Source organism: Syngnathus acus, chromosome 8, assembly GCF_901709675.1.
Source record: "Syngnathus acus chromosome 8, fSynAcu1.2, whole genome shotgun sequence".
Taxonomy (NCBI): Eukaryota; Metazoa; Chordata; class Actinopteri; order Syngnathiformes; family Syngnathidae; genus Syngnathus; species Syngnathus acus.
Window position 1 is genome coordinate 3946414 of NC_051093.1, and position 15886 is coordinate 3962299.

The 15886-nt window shown below is 45.5% G+C and overlaps 1 protein-coding gene and 17 non-coding genes across 18 annotated transcripts; all 18 read right to left on the reverse strand.

Annotated features, from left to right (window-relative positions):
- Positions 1 to 106: 106 nt before the first annotated feature.
- On the reverse strand, positions 107 to 13756 carry snx8a (sorting nexin 8a). The gene is made up of 16 exons (XM_037257014.1): positions 13464 to 13756; positions 13241 to 13394; positions 11529 to 11614; positions 4835 to 4901; positions 4003 to 4130; positions 3507 to 3636; positions 3251 to 3441; positions 3055 to 3175; positions 2790 to 2926; positions 2583 to 2663; positions 2356 to 2516; positions 2168 to 2297; positions 2028 to 2096; positions 1818 to 1967; positions 1591 to 1740; positions 107 to 938 (listed from the first exon to the last, which is right to left on the reverse strand). The coding sequence occupies exons 4-16, from the start codon at positions 4869 to 4871 to the stop codon at positions 858 to 860; spliced, it is 1566 nt and encodes a 521-aa protein (XP_037112909.1). The 5' UTR covers positions 4872 to 4901; positions 11529 to 11614; positions 13241 to 13394; positions 13464 to 13756; the 3' UTR covers positions 107 to 857.
- trnae-cuc lies at positions 5653 to 5724 on the reverse strand. Its single transcript has one exon. It is a non-coding gene; the product is annotated as a tRNA-Glu (tRNA).
- Positions 5801 to 5872, reverse strand: trnae-cuc. The gene has a single exon. It is a non-coding gene; the product is annotated as a tRNA-Glu (tRNA).
- Positions 5953 to 6024, reverse strand: trnae-cuc. The gene has a single exon. It is a non-coding gene; the product is annotated as a tRNA-Glu (tRNA).
- Positions 6109 to 6180, reverse strand: trnae-cuc. Its single transcript has one exon. It is a non-coding gene; the product is annotated as a tRNA-Glu (tRNA).
- Positions 6265 to 6336, reverse strand: trnae-cuc. Its single transcript has one exon. It is a non-coding gene; the product is annotated as a tRNA-Glu (tRNA).
- trnae-cuc lies at positions 6421 to 6492 on the reverse strand. The gene has a single exon. It is a non-coding gene; the product is annotated as a tRNA-Glu (tRNA).
- trnae-cuc lies at positions 6577 to 6648 on the reverse strand. Its single transcript has one exon. It is a non-coding gene; the product is annotated as a tRNA-Glu (tRNA).
- trnae-cuc lies at positions 6733 to 6804 on the reverse strand. Its single transcript has one exon. It is a non-coding gene; the product is annotated as a tRNA-Glu (tRNA).
- Positions 6889 to 6960, reverse strand: trnae-cuc. The gene has a single exon. It is a non-coding gene; the product is annotated as a tRNA-Glu (tRNA).
- On the reverse strand, positions 7045 to 7116 carry trnae-cuc. The gene has a single exon. It is a non-coding gene; the product is annotated as a tRNA-Glu (tRNA).
- Positions 7201 to 7272, reverse strand: trnae-cuc. The gene has a single exon. It is a non-coding gene; the product is annotated as a tRNA-Glu (tRNA).
- Positions 7357 to 7428, reverse strand: trnae-cuc. Its single transcript has one exon. It is a non-coding gene; the product is annotated as a tRNA-Glu (tRNA).
- On the reverse strand, positions 7668 to 7739 carry trnae-cuc. The gene has a single exon. It is a non-coding gene; the product is annotated as a tRNA-Glu (tRNA).
- Positions 7824 to 7895, reverse strand: trnae-cuc. Its single transcript has one exon. It is a non-coding gene; the product is annotated as a tRNA-Glu (tRNA).
- trnae-cuc lies at positions 7980 to 8052 on the reverse strand. Its single transcript has one exon. It is a non-coding gene; the product is annotated as a tRNA-Glu (tRNA).
- On the reverse strand, positions 8137 to 8208 carry trnae-cuc. Its single transcript has one exon. It is a non-coding gene; the product is annotated as a tRNA-Glu (tRNA).
- Positions 8294 to 8365, reverse strand: trnae-cuc. Its single transcript has one exon. It is a non-coding gene; the product is annotated as a tRNA-Glu (tRNA).
- Positions 13757 to 15886: the final 2130 nt, after the last annotated feature.

A 15886-nucleotide genomic window follows, 5' to 3' on the forward strand; every position in this document is an offset into this window, starting at 1 on the left:
TTTGGCGCCATCTAGTGACTGGTTGTTGCCAAGCACTATTATCAGTCCTTTTTGATCGCAGAAGTCACATAACGGTTCATTGGTAATGTGTAAAAATACAAATCTGGCATTTTCCTTCATTTTATTGTTTAACACGGCAAAATATCAACAGATTCATCAGTCATCTCTTATTTCCTATAAAATGCCACCATAAATTGTGCAGTATTGTTTGTAAGATGTGCAAATCACTTTCTACAAGGTGTCAATTTTTTATAAGAATAAAAAAAAGTGTTCCAAAACAGCTTTGAAACTGGTGTCACCTGGTTTGTGGGATTTCTACTATCCATATTGCACATCTGGAGTGTCATCGAAAGCTCAGCTCGTGTTCAGTAACTGTATTGTGGTGCTTTAAATTAGCTTATGAAACAAAAGCACGTGGTTGAGTCGTCATGTCAACAATGAACTCCAAAAAACAAGACGGCAAAAAAAGGAAGCACGCAGATAAAGACGTGTATCATCTGTATCAAAAATCTGAGAGTAAGATAAACACGATTCCCAGGATTTAAATAACGTAAAATATACTTTTTGCCCCTCCACTTCTTACGCAATAACTTATGAACATAAAGGGCAAGAATGTGCGCTGTGCTAACTTGGTCCCCTTTACAGCCTGGAGATTTACTCCCTAGTTGGCAGTAAAAGTTAATTTGGACACGCGAATACTAGTCGACAGCCAAAATGTCAAAAGGCCCAAACTAATAAATTCAAACAGTGAGTGGTTGGAAACGCCACTTGAACTAAACGTAATGTGCGCTGTGCAGTAGGGAAAATGGTCTTTTTTGTCTTCCAGTTTTGTCCTTGCGTCACGACAGATCCATTTGCTAAAGCGCAGGTTTGGAGCCGTTGTTCCCACTCAAGAGAGAGCTGAATTTTGGTTGCAGTTCATTCCACACTGTGCCCATCTGGAAAAACAGGGATATCTTATTTCTCTGAATCTTAAAATTGGGAAGAAAAAAAAAAAAACTTCCTCTGACAACCCAAGCTAATTTTATCTCCTTTCCATCACAAATAGCCAATCCTTCAACGTCACCATTTTAATTACCGTATTTTCTGGACTATAAGGCGCACTGGACTACAAGGCGCACCTTCAATGAATGGCCCATTTTAAAACTTCGTCCTTATATAAAACGCACCGGACTATAAGGTTAATGCATAAGTTAATGCATCATGTCAGATTTTTAATCCAAATCAAATCATTCTCCATTTTATCTTTTGTATTTCAACTTCAGACGCAACAAATTACTTTATAATCACAAAATAATGCTCCATAGTCTTTTTGATTCATAGTCTTCAACGGGCCACTTATGATTGATTTCATGACACAATGCTTCAGGCCAGTTTAAATTTAAGAATTTGGTCCATATATAAGGCGCACTGGACTGTAAGGCGCACTGTCGGCTTTTGAGAAAATTTTAGGTCTTTAGGTGCGCCTTATAGTCCGGAAAATACGGTACATCTCTATCCAGACTGTGTTTTGGCGCCACCTTGTGGCGGTTAAAAGTTTGTTTTCCAAATAGCTGGGCATAGCTTCAAAATAAAATAGCGCAGCGTTACCTCTCGATGTCCTTGCACCTGCGAGTCCACAAAGGCTCTCAAGATGTGTGCCGTGATGGGCAGGTAGGTGAAGATGAGTTGCGTCTCTTGGTGAAGGCAGAAGAGCGAAAAGTAGTTACGCAACTCCATGGTCTGCAAGGCGTTCTCTTGCTAAGAACGCAATCAAAGGAAAAGAACAAAAACATGAGCGTCCTTGCACTTGGTTCATGAGCACGTTCGACTCCTACCTGAACGATCCGCGATTCCAGCTGCTCCACCAACACGTGCTCTTTACTTTGCACCGTGTTGGTCATCATCTGCCTTCTCATCACGCCGTACTTGTGTAGCGCCCGCTGATGCTCGTGAAGCACGCCCTTCTCGTGGCGCTCGCACAGGTCCTGGAGAGCAAGCGATTTTATTTTCTATGCCCGATCGGCGACGCGGAAGAAAGCACCTACCTTGTACGACTGCAGCAAGTCCAGGAAAAGATTGAGTCGTTCCACCACGTCGTCATCTTCCCGTCGGCCCTGAGGACGTTACGCGAAACGCCGTTAATTTTCGATTGCCGCGGTGAGATCGGGGGAAGACCGAGTCGCACCTGCTGAGACGCTTTATCCGAGAGCACGGCGAACTCCACCGAGAGACTTTTGAGGGAGTGACACAGACGGCTCCACGTGCTCTGCGACGACGCCAACGACGGGAGGGACGACGTGTCCGAGCTCAACGTGCTGACGACGGAGCTGACTTGAGTACAAGCGGGGAATATTTCATTTTGTAACAAAATACCTAATCTCCCTGCCGAACATGAGGAGGTCATTGGCGTTGCCCTTGGAACGCTCGGCGATCCTCTCGGCCCGCTCGCGCAGTTTGGTGAAGTTGTTGTGGATGTTCTTGATGAGTTCTCTGCTCACGGTGAACTGCACCTGGATGTCGGCGGGGAGGGATTCCTGGCGAAAAAGCAGCAACAGTGAGAGCTTCTCAGAGTCGACTGGAAGTTGATCAAATTTACAAACCTTTGCCACGGTTGCGTATCTGTTAGTTATGAACTCGTCGCCGGTTTTCTTGTAAGCGTCACGCAGCCTAATCTGGACATCCTGTTTGCAAAGTGGGTTGAAAAGGGGGGGAGGGGGGGGGGGCAATGAATAACTGGAAGTTGCCGTGGCGATATCACTCCTCGCTTTGCCGAGGCAGCATGTTTGCACAAAGGAAAAAAGGCATACAGAGCCGCTGAAGGTGAAGAAGGTCTTGACCAGCTCGTCCTCTGAGAAGAAAGGATGCAGCGCCACCAAGTTGAGGAACCTCCCCAGCGCCCGCCTCCTGGCCTCGATGAAGTCCCGCTCGGAAAACGACATCAGGACTGCGGTAAAAGACTTTCGATTACATCGCAAGTCTCAGCGAGGGAAGGAAAACCAGGTTCCGTCACAATCAAACTGTCAAGATCTGCATCCTGTTTTGATAAAGGCGGAATGTGGAGCGTCGAGGTACCTCCTTTGAGCATTCTTTTGGGTGGAAGCGAAGGCACCACTCTGTAGGCGAATCTCTGAAGCAGAATCTCGTGGAAGACGTCAAAGTCACTGTAGCGCCGGTAAACGGACATTTTGTAACGCTGAGGGGAAATAAAACAAGGTCAAATTAGATCAAATTCTAAGTTCATCTGCCGTGATTGGACGCTCTTCCTCACCAGGCTTGTGACCATGTACTCCACATGCTTGAGAAACAGGCCTTTCTTCTCCGGTATGAGCTCCACCTTGACAGCGTCTCTCTTCAGCAGCCTGTCCAGGTCCAGGGACAGCGTCAGCGCGTCTCGCTGAGCCGGCTGCATCCTCAGCGTGCGCAACTCACACGGCTCCCCCAGCTGAGGCTTGGGGAACTCTGCAACAGAAGCATGACCCAACGACTCGATCGACTAAACATTGACTTTTCAAACGCTTATCTACCTTGAATGTAGCTCTCCAGGACTTTGGGACTCGGTTGCTTCCCTTGCTGGGCGACGGCGATTAAAGCGAGCGCTTTGTAAAATGCCAACTTGCTCAAGAATCCATCGGCTGTGTAAACGTTTTCTGCAATCTGGCGGAGGTCAAACAAAGACGGTTAGGCGACAAAACGAATCAGCGTCACACAAGTCGGCCAATCTAACTGTGGTTTGCATTCCGTCCGTGCAGGAATGGACACAAAGCCACAAAGCTTCTGTAAAGCCGCAAAAATAAAGGTTTCAGTTTGGATCTGTTATTTTTGTCTTTGTATTAAAAGTCTACACACCCCCGTTTGAATGTTTTTCGATTTCCAACTTCTCGATTCATAAGGGAGGTGAAGTCTTTCATGTATGACTCACCTGACATGTCATCACAAACAAACACGTGACATCATCAAATACATCATTTCAACAATCAATTAGCATCGCGCGTGTTTGCGTCAAAATTAGAAACACCTCACCTGGGCTTGAACTGCCTTGGAGAGTTTGGTACTTTCAAGCAACCTTTGAAACACTTCAACCTGAACCTTCTCATCGTTCTGGCAGCAGACGGCCTCGTGCACTTCTCGGTAGTAGGCAGGAACTGAGCCTGGAGAGGAACAATTTATCAATTTGGTTTTGGAACTGCTTAGGGTGGCATTCACAATTTAGGTTTCAAAGAACCTAACAAGCATGTTTTGGGAGTGTGGGAGGAAGCCAGCATATCCAGGAAAGAAAGATGACAACATGCAGATTCCACACTTCGAATCCAGAGCTCAGTCCTGAGTGGTAGACATGCTAACCACTCCATCCCCATGTTGCCACAATCTGCACGCTCATCAAAAAAAATTTCACGACTTGCACTCACCATGTGACAGTTGTGACTTTTATGATCAGCCTTTACATGTCAGCTCAAATTACTTCACTTTTATTTACTTATATCAACGCATACATCGAGCAGTTGGCTATTTTTGTAATATACAATAGCCTCAAAAATCAATTAATGAATTGGCATTATTAGGGTCATTTTCTGCTGTTTCAGCACACCAAATTAACGTAAACATTTAAGAAAACTCCATCAAATCTTTATCGGTTTGACACGTTTTGTACGTTAACATGCAGGTGGAAAGAAAATACAAGTTCAAAACACAAGAGTTGTCATCGGTACTTGAACGATGTGAACACACGACCAACAGAATCGTTTTAGCTAACTTTACGCTTGATCTACGCACGCAGCAAAGGGAAAGAAAAAGTTTATGATTTGCAAAACAGCGCAGAGGAAAGCGATGGGGGAGAGAAATGCACAGACTGTACCTTCATTGATCTCTTCGGCCATGGCTCGGACTGTCATGTGAGCTCAAGAGCACCTCCATGTGATTTCCTGCAGAAACGAAAAAACAAGTCATTTATTTCTTAAAGTTGTAGGAGGCTGCCTCTGGTGTAAAGTCCAGAGGACAAATGGCCACTATAAAGTCCGACTGTCAGTTTAACGTGACAAATGTTTTATGATGTTTTAAACGGGGCTAGATTAAAGCGTTTGTACATAGCTATAATACATGCAATCGTATTTATTTCATATGAACGAGCTTTGCAATATGCCATCATCTTTAATAATGGTGGATTTAGATAGTACTCTTTATTTCTGTCCTTGTTTTGTCTACTCGTTACTCTTTTTTAACTTTGTTTTGTTTTCTGTGTTTTTTGTTGCCTTAATTTAATTTCCACAACGGTCTTTTTTGGACATTTTACGAGGGTTCCTGAATCTATCACCACACTGCAATGCGATAGATTACCTCTCGACGGCGCTAAAAGCATCATTGAGCTGGTTTGACCCGGGTGGCCCGAGAGTGAACTTAAAGCCTTTACAATAATGCATCAAAGATTTGTTCAAGTTGGGTTGTCAAGAAAGCTGAGATGTTTGTAAGCGTCCCAATTACTTACAACTCATATTTAGTACTGAATATATATTAGGAAAATGGAGGAAGTCAAGTTACTCAGATTAATACTATACGGTTATACTTACTAGCCGTTGCGTGTATGAATATTATTTTATGTCTTGTAGTCATCAAATAAAATTCTACCTTAGAAACGCTACAAATAGCAGTATAAAGCGAGGAAATCAAAAGACTACGTTCCCTGACCGGGAATCGAACCCGGGCCGCGGCGGTGAGAGCGCCGAATCCTAACCACTAGACCACCAGGGAAGCTTGCATGTACACCAAACGGTTTTATTGCGATCAGATAAAACTGTACCATGGCGCATGAAATAAAAATACTAGGTTCCCTGACCGGGAATCGAACCCGTGCCGCGGCGGTGAGAGCGCCGAATCCTAACCACTAGACCACCAGGGAAGCTTCTATGTACACCAAACAGTTTTATTGCGATCAGATAAAACTGTACCATGGCGCAGCGAGGAAATAATAATACTAGGTTCCCTGACCGGGAATCGAACCCGGGCCGCGGCGGTGAGAGCGCCGAATCCTAACCACTAGACCACCAGGGAAGCTTGCATGTACACCAAACGGTTTTATTGCGATCAGATAAAACTGTACCATGGCGCATGAAGCGAGGAAATAAAACTACTAGGTTCCCTGACCGGGAATCGAACCCGGGCCGCGGCGGTGAGAGCGCCGAATCCTAACCACTAGACCACCAGGGAAGCTTGTATGTACACCAGACGGTTTTATTGCGATCAGATAAAACTGTACCATGGCGCATGAAGCGAGGAAATAAAAATACTAGGTTCCCTGACCGGGAATCGAACCCGGGCCGCGGCGGTGAGAGCGCCGAATCCTAACCACTAGACAACCAGGGAAGCTTGCATGTACACCAAACGGTTTTATTGCGATCAGATAAAACTGTACCATGGCGCATGAGGCGAGGAAATAAAAATACTAGGTTCCCTGGCCGGGAATCGAACCCGGGCCGCGGCGGTGAGAGCGCCGAATCCTAACCACTAGACCACCAGGGAAGCTTGCAAGTACACCAAACCGTTTTATTGTGATCAGATAAAACTGTACCATGGCGCATGAAGCGAGGAAATAAAACTACTAGATTCCCTGACCGGGAATCGAACCCGGGCCGCGGCGGTGAGAGCGCCGAATCCTAACCACTAGACCACCAGGGAAGCTTGCATGTACACCAAACGGTTTTATTGAGATCAGATAAAACTGTACCATGGCGCATGAAGCGAGGAAATAAAATCACTAAGTTCCCTGACCGGGAATCGAACCCGGGCCGCGGCGGTGAGAGCGCCGAATCCTAACCACTAGACTACCAGGGAAGCTTGCATGTACACCAAACGGTTTTATTGCGATCAGATAAAACTGTACCATGGCGCATGCAGTGAGGAAATAAAAATACTAGGTTCCCTGACCGGGAATCGAACCCGGGCCGCGGCGGTGAGAGCGCCGAATCCTAACCACTAGACCACCAGGGAAGCTTGCATGTACACCAGACGGTTTTATTGCGATCAGATAAAACTGTACCATGGCGCATGAAGCGAGGAAATAAAAATACTAGGTTCCCTGACCGGGAATCGAACCCGGGCCGCGGCGGTGAGAGCGCCGAATCCTAACCACTAGACCACCAGGGAAGCTTGCATGTGCACAAAACAGTTTTGTTGAGACCAGATAAAATTGTACCATGGCGCATGAGGCGAGGAAATAAAACTACTAAGTTCCCTAACCGGGAATCGAACCCGGGCCGCGGCGGTGAGAGCGCCGAATCCTAACCACTAGACCACCAGGGAAGCTTGCATGTACACCAAACGGTTTTATTGCGATCAGATAAAACTGTACCATGGCGCATGAAGCGAGGAAATAAAAATACTAAGTTCCCTGACCGGGAATCGAACCCGGGCCGCGGCGGTGAGAGCGCCGAATCCTAACCACTAGACCACCAGGGAAGCTTGCATGTACACCAAACGGTTTTATTGCGATCAGATAAAACTGTACCATGGCGCATGAAGCGAGGAAATAAAAATACTAGGTTCCCTGACCGGGAATCGAACACGGGCCGCGGCGGTGAGAGCGCCGAATCCTAACCACCAGACCACCAGGAAGCTTGCATGTATACCAAACGGTTTTATTGAGATCAGATAAAACTGTACCATGGCGCATGAGGTGAGGAAATAAAACTACTAGGTTCCCTGACCGGGAATCGAACCCGGGCCGCGGCGGTGAGAGCGCCGAATCCTAACCACTAGACCACCAGGGAAGCTTGCATGTACACCAAACGGTTTTATTGAGATCAGATAAAACTGTACCATGGCGCATGACGCGAGGAAATAAAACTGCTAGGTTCCCTGACCGGGAATCGAACCCGGGCCGCGGCGGTGAGAGCGCCGAATCCTAACCACCAGACCACCAGGGAAGCTTGCATGTATACCAAACGGTTTTATTGAGATCAGATAAAACTGTACCATGGCGCATGAGGTGAGGAAATAAAACTACTAGGTTCCCTGACCGGGAATCGAACCCGGGGCCGCGGCGGTGAGAGCGCCGAATCCTAACCACTAGACCACCAGGGAAGCTTGCATGTACACCAAACGGTTTTATTGAGATCAGATAAAACTGTACCATGGCGCATGACGCGAGGAAATAAAACTGCCAGGTTCCCTGACCGGGAATCGAACCCGGGCCGCGGCGGTGAGAGCGCCGAATCCTAACCACTAGACCACCAGGGAAATTGTGTACAAAGTGTCTTATTGACATCAGATAAAACTGTATCATGGAACAAATACATGAAGCGAGGAAATAAAAAAAAGTGAGTTCCCTGACCGGGAATCGAACCCGGGCCGCGGCGGTGAGAGCGCCGAATCCTAACCACTAGACCACCAGGGAAGCTGACCGAGGAGGCGAACGGTTAACTTATAAAACTGAAAAACTTGTTCTCATGGTAAAACATTTTCTCTATTTTATGAACCCCTTAACCACATCATGTATCGTCTTTCAATCTATTTCATCTCATGTAGAATGCCCTCCTTATCGAACGACTTGGCCATAACATACAGTTCTCACAATGAACACACGAGGGAACCAGAGCACCTTTTTAAATTTAAAGCTCAAGTTTCAAGTATCGACCTTTCGGTTCGGGAAAAGGGATGGGTGGATAAACAGCACGACACTGAAAACACATTAATAACATGCAGCATTGGATGAAATAGAAGTCCAAACAAATCACTTTTACATTGTTGATATTTTGACCATTTATAATTTTCATTAAAATATTCTCGAAATACCAACATTTGTTTTTAGGAGCTGTCGATCATTTATAGAATAAAATAAATGTAAATTTTACATAAACGTATACCCATAAATGATTAAATTGGAGCAACTCTTAAACTTAGTTTTCTGAATTGTTCAATTAAAACCTCTGACTGAGCTGTAAATAACTGAACCCTATATTTGAAAATAAACGGATTAAACTGACACGAAATGTTATTTCCAAGATGCAGGTCAGCATTGTTAATGCGTCACTTGTGCGCTTTTGTTGTCTTTTAAATGCCTGTGTGTTGTGTTGTGTTTAGGGCACACTGCCTGTGACCACGTGACCTCCTTTCTATTGTGCACGGTGACTGACAAGCGTGCCGAGGCACAATAAAGTCTGGGCTGCCGATAAGCACATGCAAATGCTTCAGTAAGCAACACATGTCAATTGCATGTGCTGAACGCTATGACACATTATTTGTGTGGATCGGGCGAATAATTTAAAGTAAGTTCCAAAAATAAACCTGCCTGTAGGTGACGTTGTGAAAATGCTGTGTTAATGATGGCTTGAGAAAGTAGTTAAGTTCAGCTATGTTAGTGCTCATAATGGCCACTTCCGCTTCTTTCAAGAAAATATTGACTTAAAGTGTAATGTTTTGGCTACACACTGCTCTTGTACTCGGGGGTTTTCCTGGCGCGGGAGGTTGGGAGGTCTCCAAATAACGGACAACTCTGCATGCCGCACGAACACATCCTCCCACTGAGTATTTGCTCGAGGGCAAAGGTCTAGTTGCCCTCCCTCAAAACATGTCTTCATAAATGCAAGACGTTATTGTTTCAACTATTTGTTTGCATAGCTGCAGCTTATCAGCGAGTTTTCGTGGGGGCGTTTCTCAGCACAGGCTGGACGTGCTTCGATGATGTACCTAATCTTTTGTCTAATTTAACGGACCAACATTCCACTGGGCAGCCAACGTGCTGTCACTCAATCATGTGGCATGTTAGCTTAGCATTCCCGCTAACACCCCAGCATGCTCAAAATGCAAAGGGGTGAGCCCATGCGGAGCGCTATCAAAACACGGGCCTTCTGTAGGCCCAGCAGGGGTCAGGGGTTCGAGATTAGGGCCATCGAGGTGGCAAATGGGGTCGTAACTCCACATCTGGACTTGTCATCATCATTTCTCCTTTTTTTTCCTCTGCCTGACGACGAAAAGTCCACTGATGCAAACACACAGACACACGTATATACGCGAAGTATTCTAACTCAGCGTGTCAAGATCTATGCATGAGGGGTCAAAAGGTGCCAGTCACGGTCATCGGGTCTTAACTGATTTAAAATGCTTCTCCAGATGTCTGCATTACTCTTATTAGATCACATTTCGGATTCGTAAAAAGCTGACGAGACGGCAAAAATAATCAAATGGGCAGAATTCAAAATCAAACAGCACATTGGTGGCTGGTTTTATTTTTATTTGCAGTGATAATCGATATAGCGCCCCCTAGCCCCTAGCCATCACTAGTTGCTGATGAATTAGTTTCTTGATTTTCCAGTTCAGTCACGCTCATTAACTGACCCAAACTTCACTCGCAGCCCTGACCCTTGACCTGAAACCCTAACCACAAGCCTAACTCGGTGGGTTGCGCCTGCCACTCAACAACCCAAGACATTCTTCCACTAAAATTCCAGCAAACAAAAAAACGTCCCAAATTCTCCTAGCAGTGCTTCTTTGTTGCCCTTGTTTCACCTTCGCACTAATATTTAAAAGTGTGACAAAGTGTCACGTGAAAGGTAACAGAAGAAACCCCAAAGAAATGCCCGGCAGCAACAGAACAAGTTTGTGCCAGCGCGCTGAGCGGGAATTCGGGTCGGCAGATGGTGGGGCCGAGGCCCCCCGAGGGCCCTGAGGCAACGCTACACCCTGGGACCCAGATACCTAATCAGAGCCATTGAGTCGCTCACCTGCTGCTCGGGCCACTCACAATGTTATCTCATCTCCCTGACCTATTGTGGGCTCCCGTCGGCGGTAATGACAAGCCAGGGGAGCCACTGGCCGGCTGTCCCCGGAGAGTGGCGGGATCATGGGAAACGCCGTCGTAATCCATCCCCGCGTCTTTCGCCGCCTTGCCCGGATCGTGTTTCTCATGCTTCTGTGCGCTTTGATTTAAAGGCGGCTTATGGATGTTTTTGCATGAGAACATTGACGGTTTGAGATGGGAGGCGATAATCGGCGTACTTGTAATTGAGCAAATCCAATTAACCCGATCGGAGCTGTATGCGAGTCCTTTTGGAATATTCCAGTTAACGGATTAAGTGAAACCTAATTTATCATGGGGCAGATGTTCCTGAACACAGATCTATACAATTAACGCCGATGCCGATATTTGGCTGGATAGCATTCTCATAACCGATCAATGGTCTGATTAATTTAAAAAAACATCCCAGAAAGCAAATGGTAGAGTTGAATAAAACCAAATGCAAATTATAATTTTTTTTACCCTTAAAGGCCATCGTAAATGTAAAGGAAGACATTTTGGAACCATTCCTCAATTCCGGAAAGCAAATATTAGATCCAAGCCATGCATCTATCCCATATGTTTATTTTTACAATGGAGCCAGATACTTTTTGCACCTTACTTTACGGTCTCGTTTATGTTCCATGCGCTATTGTTGTTGGGTCACAAAGGGGAGGAAGTTGAATGGAGACGGTCACAATGATAGAATGCTAGGGGGGGAAAAAAAGACAGTCTTCCTGTTTGGCCACAAAGAGAGAACAAGATGAAAAGGAAAGGAACTCACCTCATCACTGTCATTTGGTTCCCTTTGTAGTCGCACTATCAGTGAGGAAGGTAAAGGCGACGTTCCGTGTCAGTGCAGAAGCTTGACTGTGTGCAAAAAATGCAACATAATTACACAAAGATGCTTATTCATTGTAAAAATAGAGCAAATCCACCATGAAAATTCCTTTTGATTTTAGAGGGAGGAACAAATGGCGCCTTGAAATTCAACCAAAACCAACTCAGAGTGATCTCCATGGTGGTCGTAGCCCCGGTTGACCCGAGAGATGTTCGCTGATAACCCTGTGTGCGCCGTTGCGCGCCTGGCAACCAGAGCGGTCGGTCCTGTTTGTGTCAAACATGATACAGATAACGGCCATTCCCAAACATTCCCGAAAGAAGGAAAAACAAAGCATAAATTCCCATTGGAAGTCATACAAGTAAATCTTATCTTCAAAAGACATAGCATCTCAGTTAAAACAGAGGGATGCAAATACGATAAATAAACACAGGCATATATTTTTTATCCTCTGCAAAGAGCGATGAATTTAAATAAAAAGGTTTATCTTGTAAATTCTTCACATTCTATTTCATTTAATCCGTTTAATGAATATTAAATAGCATAAAATATTCTGAACAGTTCTGGCTACGTTTTTTATGCTACTAGCCGAACATGCTAATGTGCGAGCTAGCAGTTCCCTGCACGTTTGATCTTTAGAAATAAAAACACTGTGGGTCACACACGCATTGATTTTAGCTCATAACGTGACCAGATGTTCACGGCGTAGATGCTTTTTCATTTTCGCAACAGCGCTGCGGGAATAAATCAACCTTGCTTTAAGCACATCTCTTATCGAGGCATCCACTTGTTTGCTTTTCATTCAAAGTGGAAAAAAACAAAGGGGAGTGATTTAATGAGACACGCATGGAATAAAGGAGGGAGTGTGTGTGTGTCGGGGGGGTCGAATCAAAGTTGCTCTGTCGCATCCTCGCCCAGCATAAACATCACAGCAGAGTCAACTTCCTCTGCTCGCTCTGCTGCGCACACTTCCTGAGGGGATCCAGCCACGGCATCACATTGCACGCCGTCTTCGGTCAAAGCTGCCATCATCTGCAACATCTTCATGTTACTGTACTGCTTTTATTTTGGTCACAGACGCAAGAATGCGGGTCTAGTGGAAAAATATGGCACTTAAGGCTACAACTGAAGATGTGATCGGAGAGCCGACGGGGAGTGTAGGAACAGTAGATACATGAGAGTTTTTGCAGCCCCCGACGAGTCCCACCCTGGGAGGCCGGAGAGGAAGCAGAGCAGCTGGAGGTCAAAGTTGGCTGGCTCTGTTCGGAGTTACTGTTTGTCCTCGTATTATTCTAGTCGACGCCAACACACTAAAAAGATCTTGACCTTGGAGAGATTCCAAGAACTCTTCGCAACCAGGACTTTTCGTTTGTCCCCTTAAGGAGATGATGACGGGAACAAAGCTTGCGCTAGAATAGCATTATCAAAACTATGCTTTTTAATATGTGCAATGAAGGAACCCCCAACAATTTGCAATCAGCCCTGACGTTATTGGGTACAGATTCTCTCTGGACCTCAGGACCGATGATTCAGTTATCAAAATTTACTCCTTTCCTAACAACAGTGCCGAGAGAGCATGCAGAAATTAAAAGGAAAAGGACCTATAATTGAACCTTGAGGCACACCGTGGCCAAGTTGCACATACATGCATGTACCTTCTAAAGTGGTCGGGAAGTGAAGCCACATGATGCTTTTTCCATCGCAAGCGAGGCAAGTTCTGCTCCTCACAGACGTCAGGGAGTCTTCCTGGAGATGTCCAATTCGGGTCAGAGACAGTGACCCGGGAAGTCGGGAGCTTTTCCGTCAATACTGCGGAGACAAAGAGGAGTCAGGGAGGATGGCGAACTGTTTTCCTGCTTCTGTTATTTTGATACGTACCTGTTTTGCTTTCTGATGAGGCTGTTTGTACTGGCTCGTGACCATACCTGCATTTTTCTTTTTGGCAACAATGGCTTCAGCGGCTTTGTCGGTCATTAGTGACTACTACACGTGACAGGACACAACATTAGGTACACCTCAAGTGACCGTTTGTTCCCCATCATGCTTTGTGTGTTCCTCCTTCATCCATAACAGCCCAGCCAAGACGCGACGGGCCTCAAGATGCATATCTAATGGCGACCTTACTAAAGTTCAAGAGATTTCCACATTCTGCCACTCCAAAAAGCCCTCACATCTTGACCCGGGGTTCTGACCCGCCTAATGTTATACAAAGCATCCATCACGGGCCAAGAGGTGAGTCTCTGACCTGGCAGCATTGTCGCAACGGCGCTTTGTTGTTGATCCAAGAACCCTCAGAGGGAAGGACAATGAGGCTTTCACAACAAAAAAAGACTGGGTGCTATTGTGTTTGGAGCCTCTCAAAACAAGTCTCCCTAGGCCATCCTGGACAAACCTCACAATGTGACTGTTTTCTCACTAGATGAATGCAGATAAACAGGCATTTTGGCTGATAAGCAAGAAAAAAAAGAATTAAAAGGAAAGAAATTATGGTTTTCTTGGACGGGGGGGGTAGTCATAAGTTAAAGCAGTTCCCAAGCGTCCTAATAATGTCTTAACATTTCCCTAGGATTAAGAACTACAGCATTTCCCACGTTTATTTGGAAGGTGGTAGAGTCGTTATGGTCTAATAAAACCAGAGGATCTGATCTTGTACACACCAAACTCAAAAGTACCCCAGGGTACCCTGATGGGCCTCCAAAACGTTTTAGTTCTGAGGTCAAAATGCGCTATATCGAAAAAGTACCAATCATCAAAGCCAAGGGAGAGACTGAAGAATCTCTTATTAGGCGGCTTGGTGATGCTGCCTGTCGCCGTGGCAACCAGCGCTATGTCATCAGGGACGTCCCCTTTTGCCCTGACCTCTTCCCACGGTGGCGGCACACTTTCCCCTCAGGGAGATTTTGCGCGCAACATCTGCCCTGTCTGACACCCCCTCCCCCCTCTAAAAAGAAGAAGAGCTCAGTGGACAGCACCACAAACACCTGCTGAGAGTCAGAGGTCAGGACGATTCATACAGGAATGTCGTGCGAGGTATTCTACCAGCTTGTCTCGTGGTCATGTGGGGACAGAACGGGAGGGGGTTCCCCTCCCCTGCCGTGTCGTCTCCGTTTTAAAGGAATCGGCCAAGCCTTCATCAATCCGCGCTGGCATTCCACAATAGCTGACCCCACAATGGGACTCTCTTTCTCCTTTCTATGGCAGATGGCTTTGGCTTGGGGCTATCCGCGCCGAGATCCAATTGTTTGGGCTCCAGGGATCAAGACGAGACCTTTGCTGCTCCTCCTTCAGTGGCCCGCTTGGGAGCAGAAGTTGCATTTCAACTCCATCCTTCATTGAGAGAGAAAGAAAAAATAGCAAAATATGTTGAAAATCCCTGGCTCAAATGTGTTTACTTAACTTTTGCTTATTAAGATGCCAAGCAGGATAAATAGCAAGATAAATGAAGATTAAAGAAGTTAAGAGATATTTATTATTTGCTAGCATTAGCATTAACAAAAAGTGGAAGCTAGATGAAGATTAAAGATGTTAAGAGATATTTATTATTTGCTAGCATTAGCATTAACAAAAAGTGGAAGCTAGATGAAGATTAAAGATGTTAAGAGATATTTATTATTTGCTAGCTGTGGTTAATCTCAGCTAGCATTAACAAAAAGTGGAAATACTGCATTTCCATGCTAGTGTTTCTTTAGTTAGCTAGCCTAGCACAATGGGGAATGCGCATTGTCATCATTTTGCTGACGTCGGTTTGTTTTACTACCTAATTTGTAAATTGTTAACAGTTTAGTGTGATTTATTTGTTTCGCAAACACAGAAGAATTTGCCTCAGCGAGAATTTGCACCTGTTAGCACAGCATTTACATAAAGCTGTCTCTTCATTAAGCTTCCACTTTAGCTCTTTCTTGTTCTCGTCTCTTGGTGGTGGGGGAAGCGTTTAACACATCTGTTGTCTCTGTGTGAGGCAACGGGGATGCTTTCATTGAGTCCAGAAAGAGCACCAAGGGCCCCCCACTCCTTCCAAATTCCAATGGAAAAGAGTGAGTGGGATAATGGGAAGAATGGAGGAAGGCCAGCACACCTCCTTCATCATCGCTCTTGGAAAACTTAAAACGAGTTCAGTCACAGTCTAATCAGCTTCCGCACGTTTCCCGCCGCTAACGTTGCTGATTATTCTTCCCTTCGTATTACGTAAGGACAGACTTTTTCCAGAATGGTAATTATGGCAAAGAATAGCCTGAGGATGTAACGGGTGAGTTCTTGAGAAATTGAGAAAGCTCAGAGACAGAAAGACAAAGCAACTGCCA